At 45.3% G+C, this 21,114-nt stretch overlaps 1 protein-coding gene across 1 annotated transcript in view; it reads right to left on the bottom strand.

The window, feature by feature from the left end:
* The window catches only part of LOC143376765 (solute carrier family 7 member 14), a 48,312-nt gene that overhangs the window by 6,700 nt on the left and 20,498 nt on the right, over positions 1-21,114 (bottom strand). Inside the window, exons 4-13 of the mRNA XM_076827408.1 lie at positions 19,138-19,368; positions 8,659-8,867; positions 3,764-3,935; positions 2,375-2,558; positions 1,892-2,016; positions 1,475-1,728; positions 1,139-1,381; positions 565-709; positions 401-494; positions 184-311 (exon numbers count right to left, since the gene is read on the bottom strand). Coding sequence (XP_076683523.1) covers positions 184-311; positions 401-494; positions 565-709; positions 1,139-1,381; positions 1,475-1,728; positions 1,892-2,016; positions 2,375-2,558; positions 3,764-3,935; positions 8,659-8,867; positions 19,138-19,368 — 1,785 coding nt within the window. The remainder of the gene's footprint in view (positions 1-183; positions 312-400; positions 495-564; positions 710-1,138; positions 1,382-1,474; positions 1,729-1,891; positions 2,017-2,374; positions 2,559-3,763; positions 3,936-8,658; positions 8,868-19,137; positions 19,369-21,114) is intronic.

Genomic DNA, 21,114 nt, shown 5'->3' with positions numbered 1-21,114 from the left:
TGCTTGGGGCCTCAAGAAAATGGGATCCATAGACTTGACAATTAAAGGGCCCAAGGATTGCACAGCTACAACATTTCAGGACTACATCAGTGGAAAATTTGGATTTTGCTTCGGCAAAGTTCGCTTAATAACCCACAGAGAAAGTAGAACAGACAAAACCACTAATTAACTAAACCCTCTTACCGAGTATCATCCAGACAGTGAATCTGATGAGGGTCAAGATGCTCAGCTTAAAGATGAGGTAGATGTTCACGGTGACAGCAATCGCAGGCACGAATGGCAGCCCTGGTGTCATGAACATCATGCTGCTCCTGTATCACCATGGAACAAAGAAAGAAAACACTTTCAGTCGTAGCTCTGTAATCAGAGAGCCGCGATGAATCAGTTAAATCAATGGTACCTGTTTTGAGGCTTCCTACTAATTGCAAGTAACACCCCAATTATGGCGAAGAGGAAGAGGAACATCAGTGTCGTGGTGAACGTTCCCATGTTCCCTACAACCAACGAGTTTTAATACTTCTGTAGAATTTTTAACATTCCCATAGAGGTTTCACGACTGCTCACCCATGCCACAAACGATGATCAAATCGAAGATCAGAATTAAGAGGTAGAGCACCCCGACTAACTTCATGACATAGCGTCCTGACGCCTCCGTCGCTGGACCCCTGTCCACCCATGGGAAGATTGCTGGACAAAGATACTGCGCTGCCTGAAACACAAAATTACCATAAAATTACGAATACACTCCTGTAAAAACGCAATGGAGAAATATCTAAAAGAAAGACTAAACATATTAAACTCTGGATCTCTAAAAACACTCGTATCTACCCTAGTTAAATCCAAACAAAAAAAAATTCAAAAGTGAAAGAAAAATCGGAGGATTCTCCAAAAGAAAAAGTTACCAAACTTCACCGACCAAAACTACTGTCAAAATTTTCGAAAACACAAATTTTCGATTTCTCTCCAAGTCATTCCAAAATGCAGTGTCAACTCTAGAAGCTGAAATATCGCTAGGAAAATTTATTGAAGTAACCGAAAGCCATAAGCATATGCCAGGATGGATATAAACTTGCCTAGCAAGTAGTATAAGTCAATAATACAGGGACCAACCCTTTAAATTCAGGAACTAACGTCTCACCTGCAGTCTACGTTGAAGATAATTCAACGGCGGCCCTATGATAGGCGTGTTTCCAGGATATTGGTGTGTACTACCGCAAGTGGATGCAGCTGCAGCTGCATGCACGCTACCGTAGAACTTATTCTCGGTTCTATCACTGACTAGGTACTGGTCGTCCTTGCCCAGGCCCACTTCGTCTTCCTCTGCCCCGTAAGTGTCGTCTGAGTCTGGCGAAGAGCTGTTGCACCTCCTTACTCGTCTCACCTATAGCAAACAACATTAATTCGCACAGACAGAGTTAGATAATTAGACAGCCTTGCTAAAACTTGGCTGAAGGAAGTTGAGGGGACATCTCACCATGATTCGTTGACCATTGTTGGCTGCGGTGATTTCAGACTGCGTTGCCTGGACAGTGTTGAGGGCAGTGGTGAGCTGATCAGGTCTGAGCTCCTTCCCATAAGTCACTTGGCCGTTGCCCTGGTTTTCCTTTGTGGGTGATCGACAGGGTGTCCTCAGACTCTGAGGTAACAGCTCCACTAGGTTGGTAGAGTGAGGCTGATAGCGGAGGATCAGCACGCAGGTGGACACTAGGGTGTAGGCCAGCAGGGTACCTGGGGTTTCACAGAGAAATCGTCGGCAAGTTAGCTTTTATAGCTGGAGTATGTGCTTTTGGGGTGGTTGGATAGCTGAGGTGGTGTCCTGGGGCTTTAATGGTTGTTTTTCATACCTCAGTTCCATGGAGTCTACATTAATAATTCTGATTAGTGCACTCACCGATAGACATCATCTCCACCAGGACTTCCAGCTGGATCAGCAGGGCAGCCATGGCAGCACACACGCCGGAGGTCAGTGTTGCTAGGGCTGGGGTGCCCGTTGCTGGCCAGACTTGACTCAGACTCCTAAACGATCACACTCAAATGATTTCTGAAGGCGACACAAAGTTCCAAAGGCTTCTAACTGTGCTTAGTCAGCTCTGAAGAGACTCCAGACTGGGTAACTTCATCTCTGAAGAAACTACTCAAGTTAGGATCTTCCAGCCGATCGTAATGATCTCTGAAGGGACTAGCAACTAGTTAACTTCATCTCTGAAGAGATCCCTGAACTTGGAAGCTTCTAACTCTTCGCACTCCTCATTACTCAGCTTCATTTCTAGAGAGACTACCAGCTAATCAACTTCCCTGAAGAGTTCCTCCAACCCACTTCTGCCCAGAGACACTTTCCCTCCCCTCGAAACAACATCAATCACCATCATCGTACCGAAATATGAGCCCATCCTGAGCCATGGCGTAGACTATCCTGGGCATGGGGAACATGCTGCCGAACATGGACACCGTCAATCCAGCCAGCGCACCGACAGCAACGATGTACTTGCACTTGTAGGCCCCAACATGGCCGAACATCTCCACCAATGCCGAATCCTGATCCACCTTGTCGTATGGAACTGGAAAAACAGAGCAATCCACTCTTCAGCGTCGGAATCTTCAATGAAAAGTGAACGGTGCGAGCGAAAAGTGTATCGAGCAACCAAGTCCTGACTTCGAGGACCCTAAATCCGCGGGCGGAGGTGAAATCCTCGAAGCCCTTGAATAAATACACACGGATACCCCAAAAGTGGAGCGGGAGGCACGTTTCAGGCTTCACTGGTCGCTGGGAGTTGGAGAATGGTTCGTGTCTCCCCTTCTATCGGTGGTGGAGCACCTTGGCGGTATTTAAAAGCACAGCCAGCCGTGCAGAGCGTCCGTGACGAGGGTAGAGGATCACGATGGTGGCGAAAGGGTGGCCAGGGATGCGTGAACAGAGGTCAAGGATGGCCAAGGGCTCTTCAGACGTCACACGCCACTGCTCGAGCGAGTAATCAATCGAAATGTCACCAGCTATCCGTTAATAATTGCTTGGCCGACGTTGCCTCCCATCCACTTGGGACTGCTACTATAATAACGATCGGTAACGCTTGTTTCTTGGGCGCGTCTTTGACGTGGACGTCGGAGAACACTTTGGGGGATTGTTTCCTGGGCGTCCTCGGGGGAGAAGCGGGAATTTTTTGTGTCTCGAGGATGAAGAACCGCTGCGGATTCGATATGGAAGTTGCGCAACTATCGAAGCCCATTTGTGAGACAGTTTTCACTCTTCCAGGACTGGGGAGACGAATTTAAATCAATGTTTCGCTGGCGTTGCGGCTGCTGGGAAGTTTGGTACTTTGGGGGCTGGAATATTTCATTGGGGAGGTAATCGATTGAGGGGAGGGATGGGTGGGGAATATTTCAGATCTGAGGTGATGGATATTGCGAGAAAAATTGGATACTTCGGTCACCAATCACTCCTCACGTCTACTTCGAGTTAATACAAATTTCCCTCCATTGGAAATTGAATAACTTTTCAATTCTGAATTGGAACACGCCCATTCTGCTATCAGTACTCCCTATAAACTCTCCGAAGAGGGATAAAAAAACTTAGAAAAAATATTCTTAATCTCCCTCCATCTTGCTAAGGACCAAAGTCTCCCCGAAGGGATTACAAGTTTCCATTCAACGACTCGCAAACGGAAAATTGAAATATTCACAAAGTTCGCAGTAAGGAAATCTTCGTCGAGATTTTGTGTCTCACTGCAGCTACAAATATCGATAGTTTTTATCATGAAACACTCACCGATCAGCGTGAGGACCATGCTACTGGTCACATAGGCGATGAGGATGATGATCAACGACGAGACTATCGCCAAGGGTATGCTCCTTTTGGGGTTGGTCGCCTCTTCACCAGTGGTTGCTATGATGTCGAACCCGATGAACGCGTAGAAACACGTCGCTGCACCAGTGAACACCTGGAACAATGGATTATCCATCGATTAGAGGGCGCCTGATTCAAGCTTCAACCTCGAAGGGGGAGTTATCCAATCACCATAGTCGAGAATTTTCTGGATGATGGGAAATTGGAGTTGGATGGGGAGGGAAACTTGATCTGTGGACTGGAAAATTTTTTGGAAAATGGAAAAATATTTTCCAACCAGCTGGATTCGAACACTGGACAATTTGGTGGCAAGCAGACGCTCTAAGCCCCTCGCCATGCTTCACTCCATTGAAAAAAAAAATTATTTCTTTATAAGTAGAAGGGATATGGGTCAATTAAGATGAAATTCTTTGGGAGAACATTTTCTGATGAAAATTGAATTCGAATTTAAGATAAATGGATATCTGTGGGAGGTATAAATAGAATGAATGGCAGTGGAAGTAATTGACAGCGATGGAAGAGCTTTTTGAAGAAGAATTCTGAGTGGAGGTATCGCGAAATTAGATTTTCGTTGGGGAAAGAAGCTTCTGGAACACGCTCTGGTATAAATGGGCTCCGCCATTTAATTTTTCATGGCCCTTCGACGGTGTTATGAATCTCTGATGCCTCTTGCTTCCGCGAGGCTCAAGAAGCTTGATGTACAGCTTGCTCGGACAGGACTGTGGTACGTTAGAATTTTCATTTCCGTGGAGACCAGGGGCAAAGGAGAATGAAACTGTCAGTGTAATTTGTTAAATACACTTGAAATCTACTTAACATCAATAGAGGAACATTTAAGTAGCAGAGAAACTCATCAAAGGGGCTAAGAATAACTCATTTGATGTCAGAAGGTCTGGAAATTGGGGGTACAAGTAGTGCAACTGTATAATAAATCAAACTTCAATGAACGTATATTAAAATGGGGTTCAATTAATATTTGCATCACTGAAGGAAGGTTAAAATAAATGCTACGCAATTACAACACAGTGAGGCTAACTCGAGAACCAGTAAAATAGATCTGAATAAATGAGGGGCAAGTGGTGCAGCTTTACAACAACTGCAGCGCAAAGAGAGGGACACCAAAATGGCTTTCAAGCTGTTCTAAAATTACCAGGGAGTAATCGAAACGCTCCAGAGTCAATAGAAAGGAATTAAATTAACGTTGACGTCGATAGAACTGAATTAAACATGCAGTGGTTAGGAGAAGAACTCCGCGATAAGTCAGACATCAGTAGTATAGGTCTAAAGTATCGCGAGCAGAGAGAAACAGGCAGAAGAAATTGGAAGCTCGTTGAGAAGCGAGGCAGAAATCTAAAGTGACGCCTGAGAAAATTCGAAAAAGTTAAAACAACGAGGATGCAAGTGGAACACCTTTGAAATAAGTCCAACACCAAGAGCGCGGTATTAAAGTGGCTTTGAAACGGCAGCAAAGAATTGCTGGTAGGAGTTAAAATAACATCTCCGCCAACAGGAAACAGGAAAATTAATCCTGACATCAATGGAAGTGAATTAAAAATGCTCCTCTAGTAGAACAGCTCTGTAATAATTCCGCCGGGCGGGAAAGGAGACTGAAATGGCCTCCGAACGGCTCTAAATAGAACAAGGAGTACTTAAAACATCCCCGCTCGCATTTCAGGCGACCTAAATTAATTACCCTGCAAGTAGAAATCGCTGAAATTTCAGACACTACTGGAGCAGCCTTATAATAAGTCAGGCATCCATGGAAAACTGCTGCAGCTAGTAGTAGAGGCGCAGAATATCTCAGACGAAGACATGTAATCCACCCTAATTGCTACACGCGACAACAAAAATACTTAAAATTCCTGTTTCAAAAGGAGGGTGGATGGGTAAAGACTCGAAAACACGGATTTAATTAAATAGACGAGTCAGTGGCGAGGAAAGCACCAGGGATTAAACTTCAACAGGCTCAAAGCAGGTAATTTCGAAAGGAAAAAGCTGACGCACGTTGGGGGTTGCTGCGTGACCCTGTAGTATTTCGCCCCCGCGGTTCACGAACGCCCCTGCTCCGCCCACGCAACGCCAGCACAATGGATTCGCTCGCCAGAGGGTGACTGGAGGGAGGGGGTTGCTGCAACGTCTGCAACCCCCTGAATCGCTTCTTATTCATCCAGGAGGGTGGGTGGGATCAACACGAGCGAGCTACTTAGACGACAAAAGCCCCTTTGAAAAATTCGTTACGCAACTCCGTCGGATTAAGCCACCCCCGCCGCCCTGGAAATGGAGCTGGAGGGTGGAACACGTGTCGAAAAAATTCTCCGCGCTGCGGGCCTCGTTAAATAAATATCTGGGCTGATTGAAAGGGTTGTAAGCTTCAAAAGTGACTCTGATGAGGAAACCGGACACTGTTTGGATATTGTGGGAAGGTGGTGACGCGATTTTTAAGATGCTTTATTGGGGGAAAATTAGGGTGGGATTGTGAAAGGGTGGAAACTACCCTTAGAGGAACCTAGATTCGTGGAAATGGGGTGACAATCGCGTTGGGAGCCTTGAATTTCTTTGTCTCCTCTTTGAACCGGCGCTGCCACCACTTTCAACCCCTTGTGGACCAGTTACTTGACCCCTGATACGAGCTTGATGCTTTATAATTTCACTGAAGGGGGTGGTTCGTTAAGAGATTGTTATTTGCTGGGATTATTATTCGGGGTTAATGGGTAACTCTCGTGAATCGGGGTCGTTATCTTGTAATGGGTACCTGCAACCCCCTGGCCACTAGTGTCTTTCGAGCCAGCACTCGAGATGTTTCGGGGGTGGACTCTGTAATGAAGAACGATGAGGGTTCGAAGAGCCTCTTAAGAAGAGAATTTTCATACTTCCAGGATAATGTATTCAAAATTGAAAGCTTCGCTCAGTGACACCTGTTTTGCGCCCCTACAGGGGATGAAACACCTTGTAATTAATACGTGACTCATGTACAAGTCAATTTAAAAGTCTCATCGATAGAAACTCGATCGAATAAACTATAATTTAAATTTAAAAATCTTTGGCTCGTTAACCCCCTTGAGGGGTGAATTTTCAACAGTTTTCAACAATTGAAATTGAAAAGTGTACTCAAAATTTGTAATTCGAGGATAGTGACCAATGAATTATTATTAATTAGCCAAAATTATAATGAATTTCATCCCCCAACCCCCAATCCCCTCGCCCTGTCCACAACGAACCATCAAAGGGGTGAATATGTTGGAACCACAACGCGATATGAGCGCAGCACTCGTCCATCGGTGAACTTTGACCTCTTCTGTGTTACACAGTTTCGAGGGTGCGGGGGTGGTCACACTGGGACCGGAGGCACACGAAAGGGTAAGGTCACCGAATATTTAAAAGCCACCTCCGGAAGCCCACGCATCCTCGTAAGGTCGGCTAAGGTTGACACATGCAACACTTTCGTCTCGAGGGATGCAGAAGTTTACTGGGGGTTGATTGCCTTTACGGGGAGCTACGTAACAGAGGATAATAAAAATGGAACTTATTCGTCACCCCTCCGAAGCTTTCTATTGGAAATAATTGATGGAATTTCCTGGTTTCAGGTTAATTCCGTTGTCTTGAATATGCTAAATTTTCGATTATTCAGTCTGATTTTTTCTCAACCCTCTGTGACACACTTTCGAACAATTTACATACTCAATTTGGAATTTTCACGGTGGAATCTGGAGTGCCCGAGTCAGTATTCGAAATTATTATAAATTCAAAGGGCGAAACAGAAAGGTCTGCATATATTTTTCCCTCTGCGTTTTCAACTCACCCCCTGTGGGGGACAAAACAAGCTTCCGCCGACAATTAAGAGGGAAAATGGTGGAGGGCACGCGAAAAAGAATCCAAAGACATTCTGCAGCCACACAAACGTCCGTTTCACGAGAATACAATGCTGCCTTCTTCAGCCCCTACGTTTCAACCCCCCCTCCCGGCCACACGCCCCGTGGCTTTTTGCTGGGGACTCGCGGAACAATGGCAAACTTGTTGCACCAGATGGGTTTCCGCAGCCGTGTGCATCAGGTGGACAAAGAGAGAGAAAGGGAATTCGAATTGACGTACCGCAGGAATCCAAAGCGTCACGGGAATCGAAGGGGGTGGAATTGGGGCGAGAAGTGGCCGAGGGGGTGAGTTTCTGGGATTATAATGGTACTCCATCTACGGAAGCACAATTTTCTATGAACCTCCAAGGGACAATCGAAATTTTGATAGAATCATTTTCCCTCTTCCTTTCACCTTGAGTAACCTTGGGTGACCTTGAATGACCCAGTGTGAACAAGTAAATTTTCTTTTTTAAAAATTGAGAAACAGGAAAATACTAAATATAACCCTTCAAAACTCTCTATTTAATTTTCATTTTGGAAGGAAGCCCAAAAAAGTTGGGAAAAATTAAGAAATAGGAAAATACTAAAAATCACCCTTAAAAATTCCCTATTTACTTTTCTATCTGGGAGGGGGTCTAAAAAATTGAAACAAATTGAGAAAAGTTGAGAAAAAGAAAAATACTAAAAATCACCCTTCGAAACTCTCTATTTAATTTTCATTTTGGAAGGAAGCCCAAAAAAGTTGAGAAAAATTAAGAAATAGGAAAATACTAAAAATCACCCTTAAAAATTCCCTATTTACTTTTCTTTTTGGGAGGGGTCTAAAAAATTGAAACAAATTGAGAAAAGTTGAGAAAAAGAAAAATACTAAAAATCACCCTTCGAAATTCTCTGTTTAATGACTAAGTCTTGTTTGCAATATCTAGGTCAAATTTGGGAATTTTTAGGTGAATTTGGAATACTCACCCCGCTCCAGCCATAGGGGGTGAAGCCGTTGTGCTGCGACCAGTTGTCCCCATCGACGTAGAACATCCCAGCCGCCATCACGAACACCCACACGGCGAGGTTTATGGCGTTCAGTACGTTATTGAACACTAGGGACTTCTTCACGCCCGCTGCCATCAGCAGCATCATCAGAAGCGTGATGACGAATGCCAGAAAATCAGGTGGTCGACCTGGAAGTCCAAAAATCCCCATTCATCGATTCTCAAAGAACTCCCACCTTCGCCAAAAAGTGCACCAGAAACTCTAACACCAGTGCCTCCAATTTTTCAAATTCGAGCGAACTGTACATCTGCTCCCCAACCCCCTAACGCAGCAAATAGATGCAAATTCCATTCATGGGCAGAAGGTGGAAGGAAATTTACATCATTTCCGCTTCCTGATCTCGCAGACAGAATTTTAACAGGGAAATCAGGAAGTCAAATATCCTAGTGACGGCGCGGAGAGGAAATGTTGTATTTTGTTGAGAAATATGTTGTTGGTAGCTTCGAATGCGGGGTTGCAAAGAAACAGCTCGATGATTTCAGGTGTAGAATTATAGTTACAAAAGGGCTCGTTAGCCATTGGGAACCAAAAATTGGGTTCCGTTAATTAATACCAAAGCTTTTCAGGGATTTTCGGTGGCATCCTTTGGACCAGACGTCGACGGGGGTGGGAATAATTCCTCTCGCGTTGTGGCACATTTGCCAGTTCCATTTAGACAGCCGTGGGAATTGAAAGAAGCTGTTTCAAGTGATACAGTCCTACAAATAGTGAGACAGGCATAAGCAAGCGACAGTAGTACGTGTCGACCATAAATCAGACCGAAACGTTACCACAGAAATTCATTAATCTCTGACTCCGACCTCGTCAGCCTTATACACCTACGCGATTTCACATCAATTCTCGAACAATGAACAACTCCGCGATCGGTGTGTCACGTGCGGAGAACGCCCGTGGGCGTTCACAGCCCACGCATCTTAAACGCGGCTACCCCGCTCACGCACGGTACGTACGATCAGCTGTGGACGTGGAGGGAGGTGAATGCGAAATGTGTGGCAGGCACTGGGAGACCCATTCAGAAACCGATGTCAACCACCGGAAGTTTAAAAATCGATTTCCTGAAACGGTGGAAGAGGAAACGAGGGAAGTCAACATCCCCTCCCTCCCCACACCGTCAATGAGGAAAGGAAGCCCCTATTTGCGGGGGATGCTCCCTGCAGGCGTAGCAGGACCATCGAATTAAAAGAAAAAGGGAATCGATGCTGCCCTAGGCGGAGAGCCGCGTTCACGCGGGTCTGGAGGCGTTCAAGCGGGGAAAATTAAACTGCCTGCAGCTGAGAAGCAGCCATCGCCGCGAATGTGGAGGGGGGGAGGGGTGAATGCATTCGACCTCAATTTCCTTCGTCGGCGCCGTTAACGACGAATTATTCCCTTTACGTGCCTCTTTTGCCCCGGAACTGGGATGGCATCGAACGAAATCAATTTCTCTATCAAAGATCCAATTTTTCCCCCACCAACCCCCTCCCCCCCCCATCCTGCCGCTGGACGGACAATCTGCGCCACGCCGCTTTATTTATGCCCTCCACACACCCTGGCGTCTGTCCCAGGCATTCGATGCTCAGCTTTCCATCCATTTCACGGAATATGAGCTTTATTCCCTTCCATCTCGTCGAGGATCTTTAAGGAGGCTTTTTCAAGGAGACGTGAATCCTTCTCGGAGAGCTAGGGGACTCTGATGACGGCTTTTAGGGGGTGGGTTGCGATCAGGTGAGTGGAAAGCTATGGGGGATGGATTTTTCTTGGTAAATGTTTGGGGGTCGGTTGTTCGGGGAAAAGTGGGGTTGGTTTTATTTTCAGGGAAAATACTGCATTTTTGGGTAAAATGCTAGAAAAGGAAACTTTCCTACTAATTTTTCAAAGAAGACCACCCGTTTAGTTGAAACAGAATTTGACACATTTTTTCACAACATTATGAATACTTTTAGCAGCTGCATTAGGGGTAGACCCTGTCAGGGTTAACCAGCTTCAAATTTCCTCTAACACCCCCGAATTAGATCTAGGTTAGGTCTTCCTTCACCCTCGCTACAAACTTTGACTAACTAACTAAGTCTTCCTCGGACACCAATTAAAGCCCGGTTAGGTCGGCTTGCATTTCCATTAGATGAAAGTTAGGTCTGCATAGAACAAACAAAATAATCCCTCTCCTCGTAAACCCGATACCATTCACATGAAACTTACATCGAAATATCGCGGTGCACCCTGTATCCCCCTAGAAGTGGGCGAGGAAGTAAGGAGAAGTGTCGACGGGGGTGGACATCGTGGAGGGGGGGCGCATTCTGGGGATAACAAAAGGCTGAAGGGGGTTGGACGAGGGGCGCTTGCGCGGATGTAGTCTAGCACCTGTGGACCTCATCGATCCGAAACGGTTTGCGAAGCCGCACACTTGGATGCTCTTTAACCTGCCCACCTGAGCCCCGTTCCCCGTCTTCATCTCCCTTTCATCCCCCCATAGTCAGTTTGTTCCCAGTTTTATCCGTCTTCCAGCTAGGGGCCATTGTTTCCCTCCCTCCGTTCCCTTCAGAAGTCCCTCCACTGAGAGGCTTGGTTCTTAAACTCCAACGACTCCTCGCCACCCTTAGGGGCACTTCTGGAGCCCACAGCGCAACCCTCTAGCTAGAATCCACCCTCTGAAGCTTCCTGACCTGACATCAGGTGGATTGGCTGGGATGGAATGGCAGTGGGCAGCTTCAAACCGACATTGCTGCCTGATACTGATCAGCAGGGATTCTGGAGTGATGGACGTGCAATGCAGACCTAACTTGGGCCTGAGTGATGGATGAAATTGGTGGAGTTAATTTAGGTTTGGTTAGGTTTTGGTTGAGTTAAGGTTTAGATCTGGTGTTAGGTCTGGATTAAGAGACTAGGGTAGCTTAGGTTTGCTGTAAAAGAATTTTCCTGATATTTTAGAAGATCAGTAGCAAATTCTGCCTCCTCTAAAGTTTCTCCTTCCTAATGTATTAATCCCTCCAATATAAATTAAAATCCATATTCCCAAAATATCACTCAGTACTGCACAGTCATCCTGGGAAACCAAAAAAGTTCCCACTTTCTCCTAAAACCTCTACCCCCAAGTAGCAATGAGCTGTCCAGCCGGTTAGGTTTATTGGCTTTGCTATTAATAAGTCGATTAATTAACTCTGATTGGTGATTTCTGGGCTTCGTCAAGTGGCTGACTAACGAGGGAACTAATTTGTGGTGAGAGATTCGTGGAGGGATAGGAAGATGTCCATAGAAGGGACACCACCATTCAACATCGGTGGGTAGTTAGGCCCCTGGAAGCTTGATTAGGCCCTGATACTGTTAACTGCGACACCAAACGCAGGAATTCGGTAGGGATGTAATTGGTAGCTGGAGGATTACTGTGGCAACGGTAGAGGCTGCGGAAGCTGTTTGTGTGTTGGCTAGCCTGTAATCCTAAAGATCAGTCACACCCTAGTTCTTGGGGTGAGGAGATGAGAGGAAAAACGGGATTGCAAACGCGATCTGTCTTCTGCCCTGTGTCAGCCAGGTCCAATGGAATGTCTGGCGGGGTGTTGTTCGATCAAACAGCCTTCCAATTCCAGGGGATGAACCCCTCCCACGCTGGAACGATGGTGTTATCATCGTCCTGCGTGATGATACACGTTTTCGACCGAGTTTCCACGTTTTCATCTTTCTATCGCCTCCCTGCTGGATTCGTATTAGTTTTCTGTATTCTTCCCCCCACACGAGTGTCCCTGCTGCTGCCTCGTACCTCTCATTTTACACAATGGCGGATTTAGATGGAAGATATTTGAGATACCTCCTGCTGAGATTCAGGGATCTCGGAATCGTGGGGCGTTGTAATCTGCTTTGTGGCTCTGGGAGGTGGTATTTTGGGGCATAAGATGGTGGGGGGATTCATTGTGTGAGTTTTTTACTTGGGGCCCTACTGGGTGGTTGCTAAAGAAATTGTCTTGGAAAGGCGAAATCTAACGTCCCACTGAATTTGCATTCAGATTTCTATTTGCATTGGAGATTCCAAGTGGGGGGATCCGACTGGCCCAAATACTGCTGAAGTACAAAGTAAACGACAGTTGAACAGCCCTTTCCTAGTAGAACTTAAGGCCCAATTTGACTAAAGATACTTCTGCTCCGGCTGGAAATTTCAACCGTAAGTTCCAACCAAATTACAAAATAGTAGAGGTCCTCTTCTTGTAAGTCCCAAACTGATCACCAACACTATTTGCCTCGGGCCCAACTTAATTAAGCTCTAGATGTACCAAAGGACCCACTTTACTATCAGAATTCTGTCAAATCCAGTTCACCCAACTACTCTTCATTTCTCATATAATATAAGGCCCCGTTCTACAAGTCAAAAACTGTAAGTCACATCAATAATCACTATCACAACTTATCTGGGGCCCCATTCACTACCTCGTCAATCAAGTTTCCACTCACGCTATAAATTCCACCTGGAGGGCACAGCTGACCCATCAGGCCCCAAATTATAAGACACTCGAATCTCGGAACGTTCCTACAAGGAAGTAAATGGTCCAATCTCATCAGCCAGAGTGAACCATTCGCTGTTTATGGGAGGCAAAGGAACCCCTGAGCTATGGGGATAAAGGACCCAGAAAATAAGTTGGCTTCCTCTTATCTCAGAGTCGCTCCCCCGAGGATGACCTCCCTCTGCAAAGTGCATAGGAAGTAGGGACGCGTGGCGCATCCGAATGATACGCGGAAGTCACTGAGAGAAGTGGAGGATGATAAGGAAGCTGGCGTAGAGTCGTTATGATCCCGAACGCGCGCCGTGCGACAATAAAATGGCGACTGTGAGGACATCAAGGCAGCGCTTTGAAGGATCCTTGATAAGACCCCTTTGCCGAAGGGTGCGTTCCTCTGAAATATCATGTCTTCCGTCAGGTCCTTACGGTTCTCGAGTGCTCAGACTCGAAGGCTTACGTTTGATTTTATCGTCTACCCCCACCCCCTCCTTTCCCAATAAATAAATAAAAATCGATATAAAACGATCGAGCGATATTTACCAACCGGTCGGGCAAACAATTCGGCGCATACGCAACTTCTACGACGGTTGAGAGCCACTGTTTTCATTGCATTTTATGGTACAATTTTCCGGCTCACGAATCTCCACTATGATTGATTGCTGAAAGAAGGAGAGGGGACGTTTTTGACGGGAAGCGATAAAAAAACGATTGAGCAAATTTCGAGGGAGGAAGGCCAGCCGAGGGGAAACGATACTCACGAAATGTATCGAGAAATCGAGTGCTTCGAGATTGAATTATCCTTCGGGCAGAAAATATCGAGGTCCTTTCGCAGTTTGCTTCCAAAAATTACAATTAATATTTTTTTTTGTAAATTTGACTTAGTTGGATGTAAAAGATACTCGGTGAGAATCTACGCCATAAAATATGAATGAAACGTTCTATAAAGGAAAAAAAAAAAAAGTTTTCGAGTTACAGCGATTTAAAAAATCAGCTATATAGGGGGCATTTTTTTGAAATCGCAACATCTCCAAAACTAAAGCTCGTACGTCCAACATTCATATAACATTTTCTTCGTGACTTTGCCTCCTGTTTCAGTCCACGTAGGCGAAACTTTTAAATAGTCAAAAAAAAAATGAATACCCGCCCTTTATGCGAGCGGTTTTTTGTCCAGTTTTCTTGCAACTGGGTCGGAGCCATGGAATCGAAAGAACCGCGGCGAATTACCGTTGCCGGGGCTCGTTTCTCGCCCACCAAGGAGATCGGCCCTTGAATATCAAAATCCTGGCTGGCTGCACGCCCCTGGGCCGTGCTTTATCGCCAAATCGCTAGTTGCCGTGGCTCGTTAAGCTTTCTTGCAGCGGAATGCAGAGCGCAGAACGCGATGAGAAGTTTCTTGTTGTCGTGGCGAAATTCCCGCGACCGAGCTGTGCTCGAGAGGGCGAACTTGATAATTGCGGGGGTGGCGACGCGCCCCTGGTTCGCGAAACGTTTTTGCCCAGCCAATCACAGAACTTCGCCTCGACATTTTTTATTTTGTTTCGCAACAATTTACTTCGCCATCGATGGAAAAAATGTGCAGGAATCTATGAAAGCGAAGGACCAACACAGATACGGAGGAACTTCCTACAGATTGAAAGGGGAAAACTGTATTATATCGAAAACATACGTGAACATTCCAAAGTTTCATCCCCCGGGGACTTCGAAAATGGGAGATCGAATAGTATCGCGGCGCCCTCGTAAAAACAAAGGGGAACCCGAGCTTTTTTTCACAAAGAGGCACGAAATGGGCGGACTAGGATATTGGACGCGAAACTTCTGCCCGTTTTCCTGACATTTTCATCCCCCTGCTCTGTGTACAGTGTCTTCGTGTGGCACGGCGCGCTCCTGGAAAGCTCGCGGTTCTTTGTCCAACAACACAAATTGTAAATGTGCAGTAAAATAAATTTTTTTCAAATACAATTTTTGCTTGGCTATTCCCACCCCTTTTATTAAGCGCGCAGCTTTAAATTTCTGCGAATCTGTCACACCCTTAAATATATTACAACGATCGTACAATTCCTAGCAGCTGGTACGTGATTTGCACAGTAGTATAGGTCGACGATAAATCATTCTTCTCGTGAAATTCTACGACACAAAAAAACCACCCCCTGAAATGTGTATTTAAACTTCTCTTCCGTGCAATTCACGAATCCTAGTTTCCCTTATTTCACTCCTGCTCCGGTCTATCTTGAAAAGGACAATTCTCAAGAGTCAACCCCCAGAGCTGGTGCAACCCCTTTGCCAGCGCCATTGAAGCGAGGTGGCAAACGAAGTCAATGCAGGGACGGGACTCGACCGAAATTGAAGCATTTTCCGTATTCACGGATCGGCCGACGGGGTCAACGAAAATTGAAACGTGTCTTTCATCCCTCCCACCCTCGCTGTACGATCGATTCCGCCCCGTCGAAAGACGAGTTGCGACGGGTCCAGTGCAGGGAAAACCTGGCGAGCTTTTTCCTCGTTGCATGCACTTTTCCGACAAAGAGCCGAATTAATTTGGCGGGATTGGATGAAACCACCCCTTGTCGCGGTGGGTTTGCGCGTGGGCTCGTCATCCCCCGCGATGAGCGCGGAGCAAACGCGATTAGCGTCGTGGTTTCATCCTGTTCCGCGAGAAAACATCCTGGACGAGGAACAGGATTTAGCCCGGGGAAGTTGCTGGTGCACTTTAGCCGCTGCTTTCAGAAAGTTTGATAAATCTGTGGCAAGAATTTCGCTGTGGAAAGCCCTTGTCTCGCGATTTTTCCAAGGGGTTGTTAATATCAGAATTTACTTAAACGAGAGGGAAAAATGTATGCAGTAGTCATTAATCTATGGGTCGATGAATAATTATTGATTAACAATTCTCCGACTATTCCTGTTTTATTTTGTATGGAGCTTCTCAGTGACGATTTGAAGAGCGCCATCTTTGAGAATAAGCCATAATCGCCACCCGAATGGGGTCGTTCGTATTAAGGTTCTTCTCTGTGAAAAGGGAAAGTGCGAAAAAGGGACAAGTAGTGTGGGTCAATGCATGGCCAGACCCTCGGAAAGTAGTATAGTCTCGTATTTAGCCAGACAACTACTGTGAACAGAATAATTCTATCCGAAGACTAGTGTTCACTTAGGAGAACAATTTTATATATGATCAGACAGGATAGAAGTAGTACGAGTCTCTAAATAATCAGGCAAGTGGAGTAGCTCGATAAAAAGTCGAACATCTCCTCAGGAGAGGAATCTTATTTGTGGTCAGCCTGAATAAAAGTAGTACGAGTCTCCGCATAGCCAGCCGAGCGGAATGTATCAATACCAAGGAGACATTCATTCAGAAAAATAATTCTGTGCGCGGTCAGACAGCGAGTGGAGCGAGCTTTCATTTAGCCAGACATGCAACGTAGTAGACGATATTCGTGACGGATCGAGCACGTAGTGCAGTGACTCCCTTATTTTTGGTTAATACAATTCAGTGGAACAGCCCCGCGCACGGTCAGCCGGGGGAGCAGAATGAACCGCCGCCAGTGATCGATATCTCGCGAGTAGAATAATCCGCTGGCTGGTCAGACGTCGTCGTAGAATGAACCCAGTGATCGATACCACTGCAAATAGAATCACGTTCTACTTCTCCTATAGACGGGACAGTGGAGCGAGTCTGTGCACAGTCACGCACCCGAGCAGAATGAATTTATCACGAAATTGATCCCGCAGAGATACGGACGCGTCTTTCCGGGAAGTAGAATGCAGCGACATTAGTCAGACGGTGGCGGCAAGCGAAGCCTTCCCCGGAATCCGAGGCAGTGGAGTAGCCTCGCGATTAGTCAGACACTGGGGAACAATGGATCCCACTTCCGAAGTGGGCTTAAAGAGTATATTGATCGGCTATCCTCAGGAGCAGCTGACGCGGTAGAACAACCCCCCGTGCGGCCAGACACAGCGGGGAAGTAGCTCGCTATTTGTTCCGCGAAGCTGACAAGTGGAATAAGTCCATACATCATCCGACCGTTAGAAGTAGAGAAACTTTCTTCCAGTTGGCTGGCACACGCGAAACACTCCTTAAGGGGAGGTTCTGGTCTAAATGTCGATTTTTTTTTTATTCCATTTTTCGAATGTTCAACCTTTTAGGAAAACGTGTTTAAAAGGATTGGTTGAAATTCGTAAAATTCCCCAAGTTACAGGCATTTGAGTAGCGGCAAACGCATGGGCAACAACTGTCCACTCCGGCGCTCACGTAAAACTTCAAATGCGTTTTTCTCGAAACAGTGTTCTCAAAACGGTGGGACCTGTATCTTCAAAAGTTATTATCCAATTCGACTGAAACTTTTTTTATTTTGAAGAATATACTTCTGGCTAGGGGGGGGGGGGAACTAAAAAAATTACAAAAAGTTGAAAATTTATAATTTTTAAAGGCGTTGAAAGGACGAAAAATACAGGGAAAAGTGATTTCAAACGTGAAGTGCCGTTATTTTCTAAAAAAAATGTAATTTTTGTAATTTTTTTTAGTCCCCCCCCTAGAAAATAGAATAATCTTCAAAATAAAAAAGGTTTCAGTCGAATCGGATAATAACTTATAGAGATACAGGTCCCACCGATTTGGATCAATTTTTTGACGCCTTAACTTTAACGACTCCCCAGGGCTGTTTGCACTGATTAATTATAAAACAAAAAATATATTTCTATAACATAAGACATCCTTAATACAATGCAATAAGTCCCATTAAATTATATATAGTAGTTTTCCTTTAATTAATTCCTAAATATCACCTATTTTTTGGGGCTCTAGACCAGAACCTCCCCTTAAGGGGGGAGCCTGGTGTAGCGGATCGAAGAAATCGATTTTTTTTTTTGCATAAATCAATAGTTGAACATCGCGACAATATGTTCCCAAAGCCGCAAAACGAAATTCGAAAAATTAAAGCGGATATAGCCGGTTTTGCTACGGAGCGCCAAGCTACCACAAAACTTGAAATGTGTTTTTCTCGAAACGACAGTTTTATACTTTGCGGGCAATGTAACTAAAAAAAATATTCAACCAATCGACTTGGCCTTGCGCACGGATATTTGTGAACATTTTCTTCGTAGTACTAAGTTATTAGTATAATGATATTGTTTAAATAAATAACTTTTTATTCAAGAGGCCGCCATTTGTTCATTTTGCATCTTTCAAGTTTCAAATTTCTTCATTCTGTGCGTGCACTCATAAACTAAAAGAAAATTGTTCGATTTTTGGTTTCGGATGAAACCAAAAGACGCTACGTTGCCCGCAGTGCAATAATTGCGTCGCCAACGGACTAGGCATAACTTTGTTATTTGCCGCTCTTTTTTAATAAAATTTTTTTGTTATATACCTTAACCCGTTAATACAATATCCTGAAAGTTTCAGAAAGATCTATCAAATACTTTCTTTAAAAAAAATTCCCGAAAGATGCCTCGATTTTCATTTAGTTACACCAGGCTCCCCCCTTAATGCTTCCTCCCCCGTAACCGCCATGGCGGACAGTAAGACCAGCGGTAGACTTTCCAATCACCCCCTTTCCCGTTTCAATACGCAGTTACCAGGGGGTAGGAATTTGTTCCGCGTTGTTTGTGGCAATACAGCTGCACCGTGCAACTTGACAAAATTGCTCCCTTGCTGAGTATTGATCTGTACTACTCAGAAGCAGCGGCTCGATGTTGCACGGCGGAGGATGGGGTTTCGAAAAATTTTCTGGGGCAGTCTCAACCGCGGGGGGTGTGAAATCTTTTACCGATATCTGTGAGCTTGTAATGGTTAGTCGAGTATGATTGACTCGTACTACTTAATCACTTTATTCTTCGCTTTTATACTAGCGAAACATTTTTTTCAAAAGCTCTCTAGAGTAGCAGAGTTAATTGTGGGGGATGAAGGAACGTGTTCAGCGGTGGAATATTAATTTTCACTCACCAAAAATGGTTCCCACGCTGCTGGCTATCGCGCCGGAAATGGCGCCCTCCGCAAGGGCGTCGAGGCAGGCGCTAAGGGCGCAGGCACACGCGCTCGTACCTATAAGGTACTCCAGTACCATGTTCCATCCAATAATGAATGCTATTAATTCGCCTACCGTCACGTAACTGTACATGTACGCGCTGCCTGTCGTGTGAGGCACTCGTACTCCAAACTCGGCGTAACATGCTCCTGGAAAGTCGAAATCAGAGACCGAAACCGATTAATCATTACTGACGAAATAATTAAAGCACTCTAACCTACAATGAACTTTATAATAACTTCTTAGGACTTCTAAAAGAACATCTAAAAATGTTTAATATATAAAAAACATTAAATTGTATCGTTCAATTGAAAATACACTGTCACGTAATTCGTTAAGTGAAAATTTGAAATTTTTCCGTTCACGTATCGCAAAATAACTTCCAATTCCTCGGTGGATCAGAGATGTTTTAAAAATAGATATTGAAGGGTTGAAACTGCCATCGAGAGCCAATAAAATCGATGAAATACCATTCACAAAATTCCGCACTGAAGCTGAACCAGCAGAGAGTGTCGCAGAAACTGTGCAATAATTCTCCGCCACTTTTATTAGTATCCCTCTGGTATCATACAGGGTGGTCCAAAAGGAACACCTAAATTCGATTGCAACGTGGAAGTTTAAAGCTCCTATCTTCCCCGTCAATTTTTCTTTGATTTTTTTTCCAAAAAAATCTCTGTGAACTTTTCAAAAAAAAAGCTTGAAAAATCAATAAACTTTCCGGTGGACCACCCTGTATATTCCTCTTCTACTTACAACATTCTACCCTCCCCATTAGAGGCCCCTTAATAACCACCTAATATTCAAGCTTGAAAAGCGTAAAAAATCATAAAATGTTTTTTCGAAAAGCAAATGCTAAGTGACCTGCACTATTCATCTTCCCAGTAGCGCCCCGAGGCTTCATTATTCACCAGGAGCGGGATGAATCGGTGGAATCACGGGCAACAAAGGCAGGAGCGTCGTGGAAATTCATTAGAGGGTGGGGGGTGTGTTTGCAACGCTGCTGGGAAGCTTTTGTATCGAGACTCGAGGCCAGGACCTAGCAATATACCTGTCATGGCTCGCTACGTATCACCCTGGGCTCTGCGTGTCTCGCAACACGTCCCTGCAAGCGTACCATTCACCCCCCGCCCGCCCCCAGTAAATCTAATCCGACGGTTATTTTCCGCCCTGGCGTCGAGGTACACCACGAACGACGCATCCTTTCCTGCACGTGTCAGGAGAAAGAAAGACGTATGGGCAGACGTGGCTGCTGTAATCATGGTCCACGCGCGTGATCGCTGTTGCCGCTGACACCCTCGAGATGGGTGGGAAATAATAAACTTCGAGGGAGAAATTCGTCCGACAGTTGCTTGGTCAGGAAATTTAAGCTCGAGATGTTTTGGGGATTAAAGATGGTGGGGGGGTGAGTTTTGGGGATCAAGAACCTTTAAGGGGGGTGCGAGATTTTAGGGGTTGAAAATTGGGGGGAAATGGTGGCTTTAGAAGCGTATTGGACGCCTGTAAGTAACAGAGTGCTGCCTGTGATTAGACACCATTACGAGGAATGAAGTGATAAGTGGTTATACGTAAATAAGTGAAATAAATGCCGCTGTGGTCAGGCGTGAGTAAGTGGAGAATGGCTATCTGTCATCAGGCGTGATTAAGTACGAGAGTATAGCTCTTAATTAGACGCATTACTCAGTAATGAAACATCTCCTGTAATCTGGCGTGACGAAGTGTGATGAAGTTACAAACGGCCACGAACAGGGAAGTAGAACAGGTCTACTTATGGTCAGACGTGGTTGGAAAGGTGGCCCTAAGTAGAGCAGGATCTTTTATGCTCGCGCGAAAATTGGTGAAATAAAACCGTACGTGACCGAGTAGAATAAACCGTCTTTGATCGGACAGATGCAAGT

Source organism: Andrena cerasifolii, chromosome 15 (assembly GCF_050908995.1).
Source record: "Andrena cerasifolii isolate SP2316 chromosome 15, iyAndCera1_principal, whole genome shotgun sequence".
Taxonomy (NCBI): Eukaryota; Metazoa; Arthropoda; class Insecta; order Hymenoptera; family Andrenidae; genus Andrena; species Andrena cerasifolii.
Note: the sequence above shows the minus strand (reverse complement) of the source record. Positions and strands in the feature narration are given on the sequence as shown.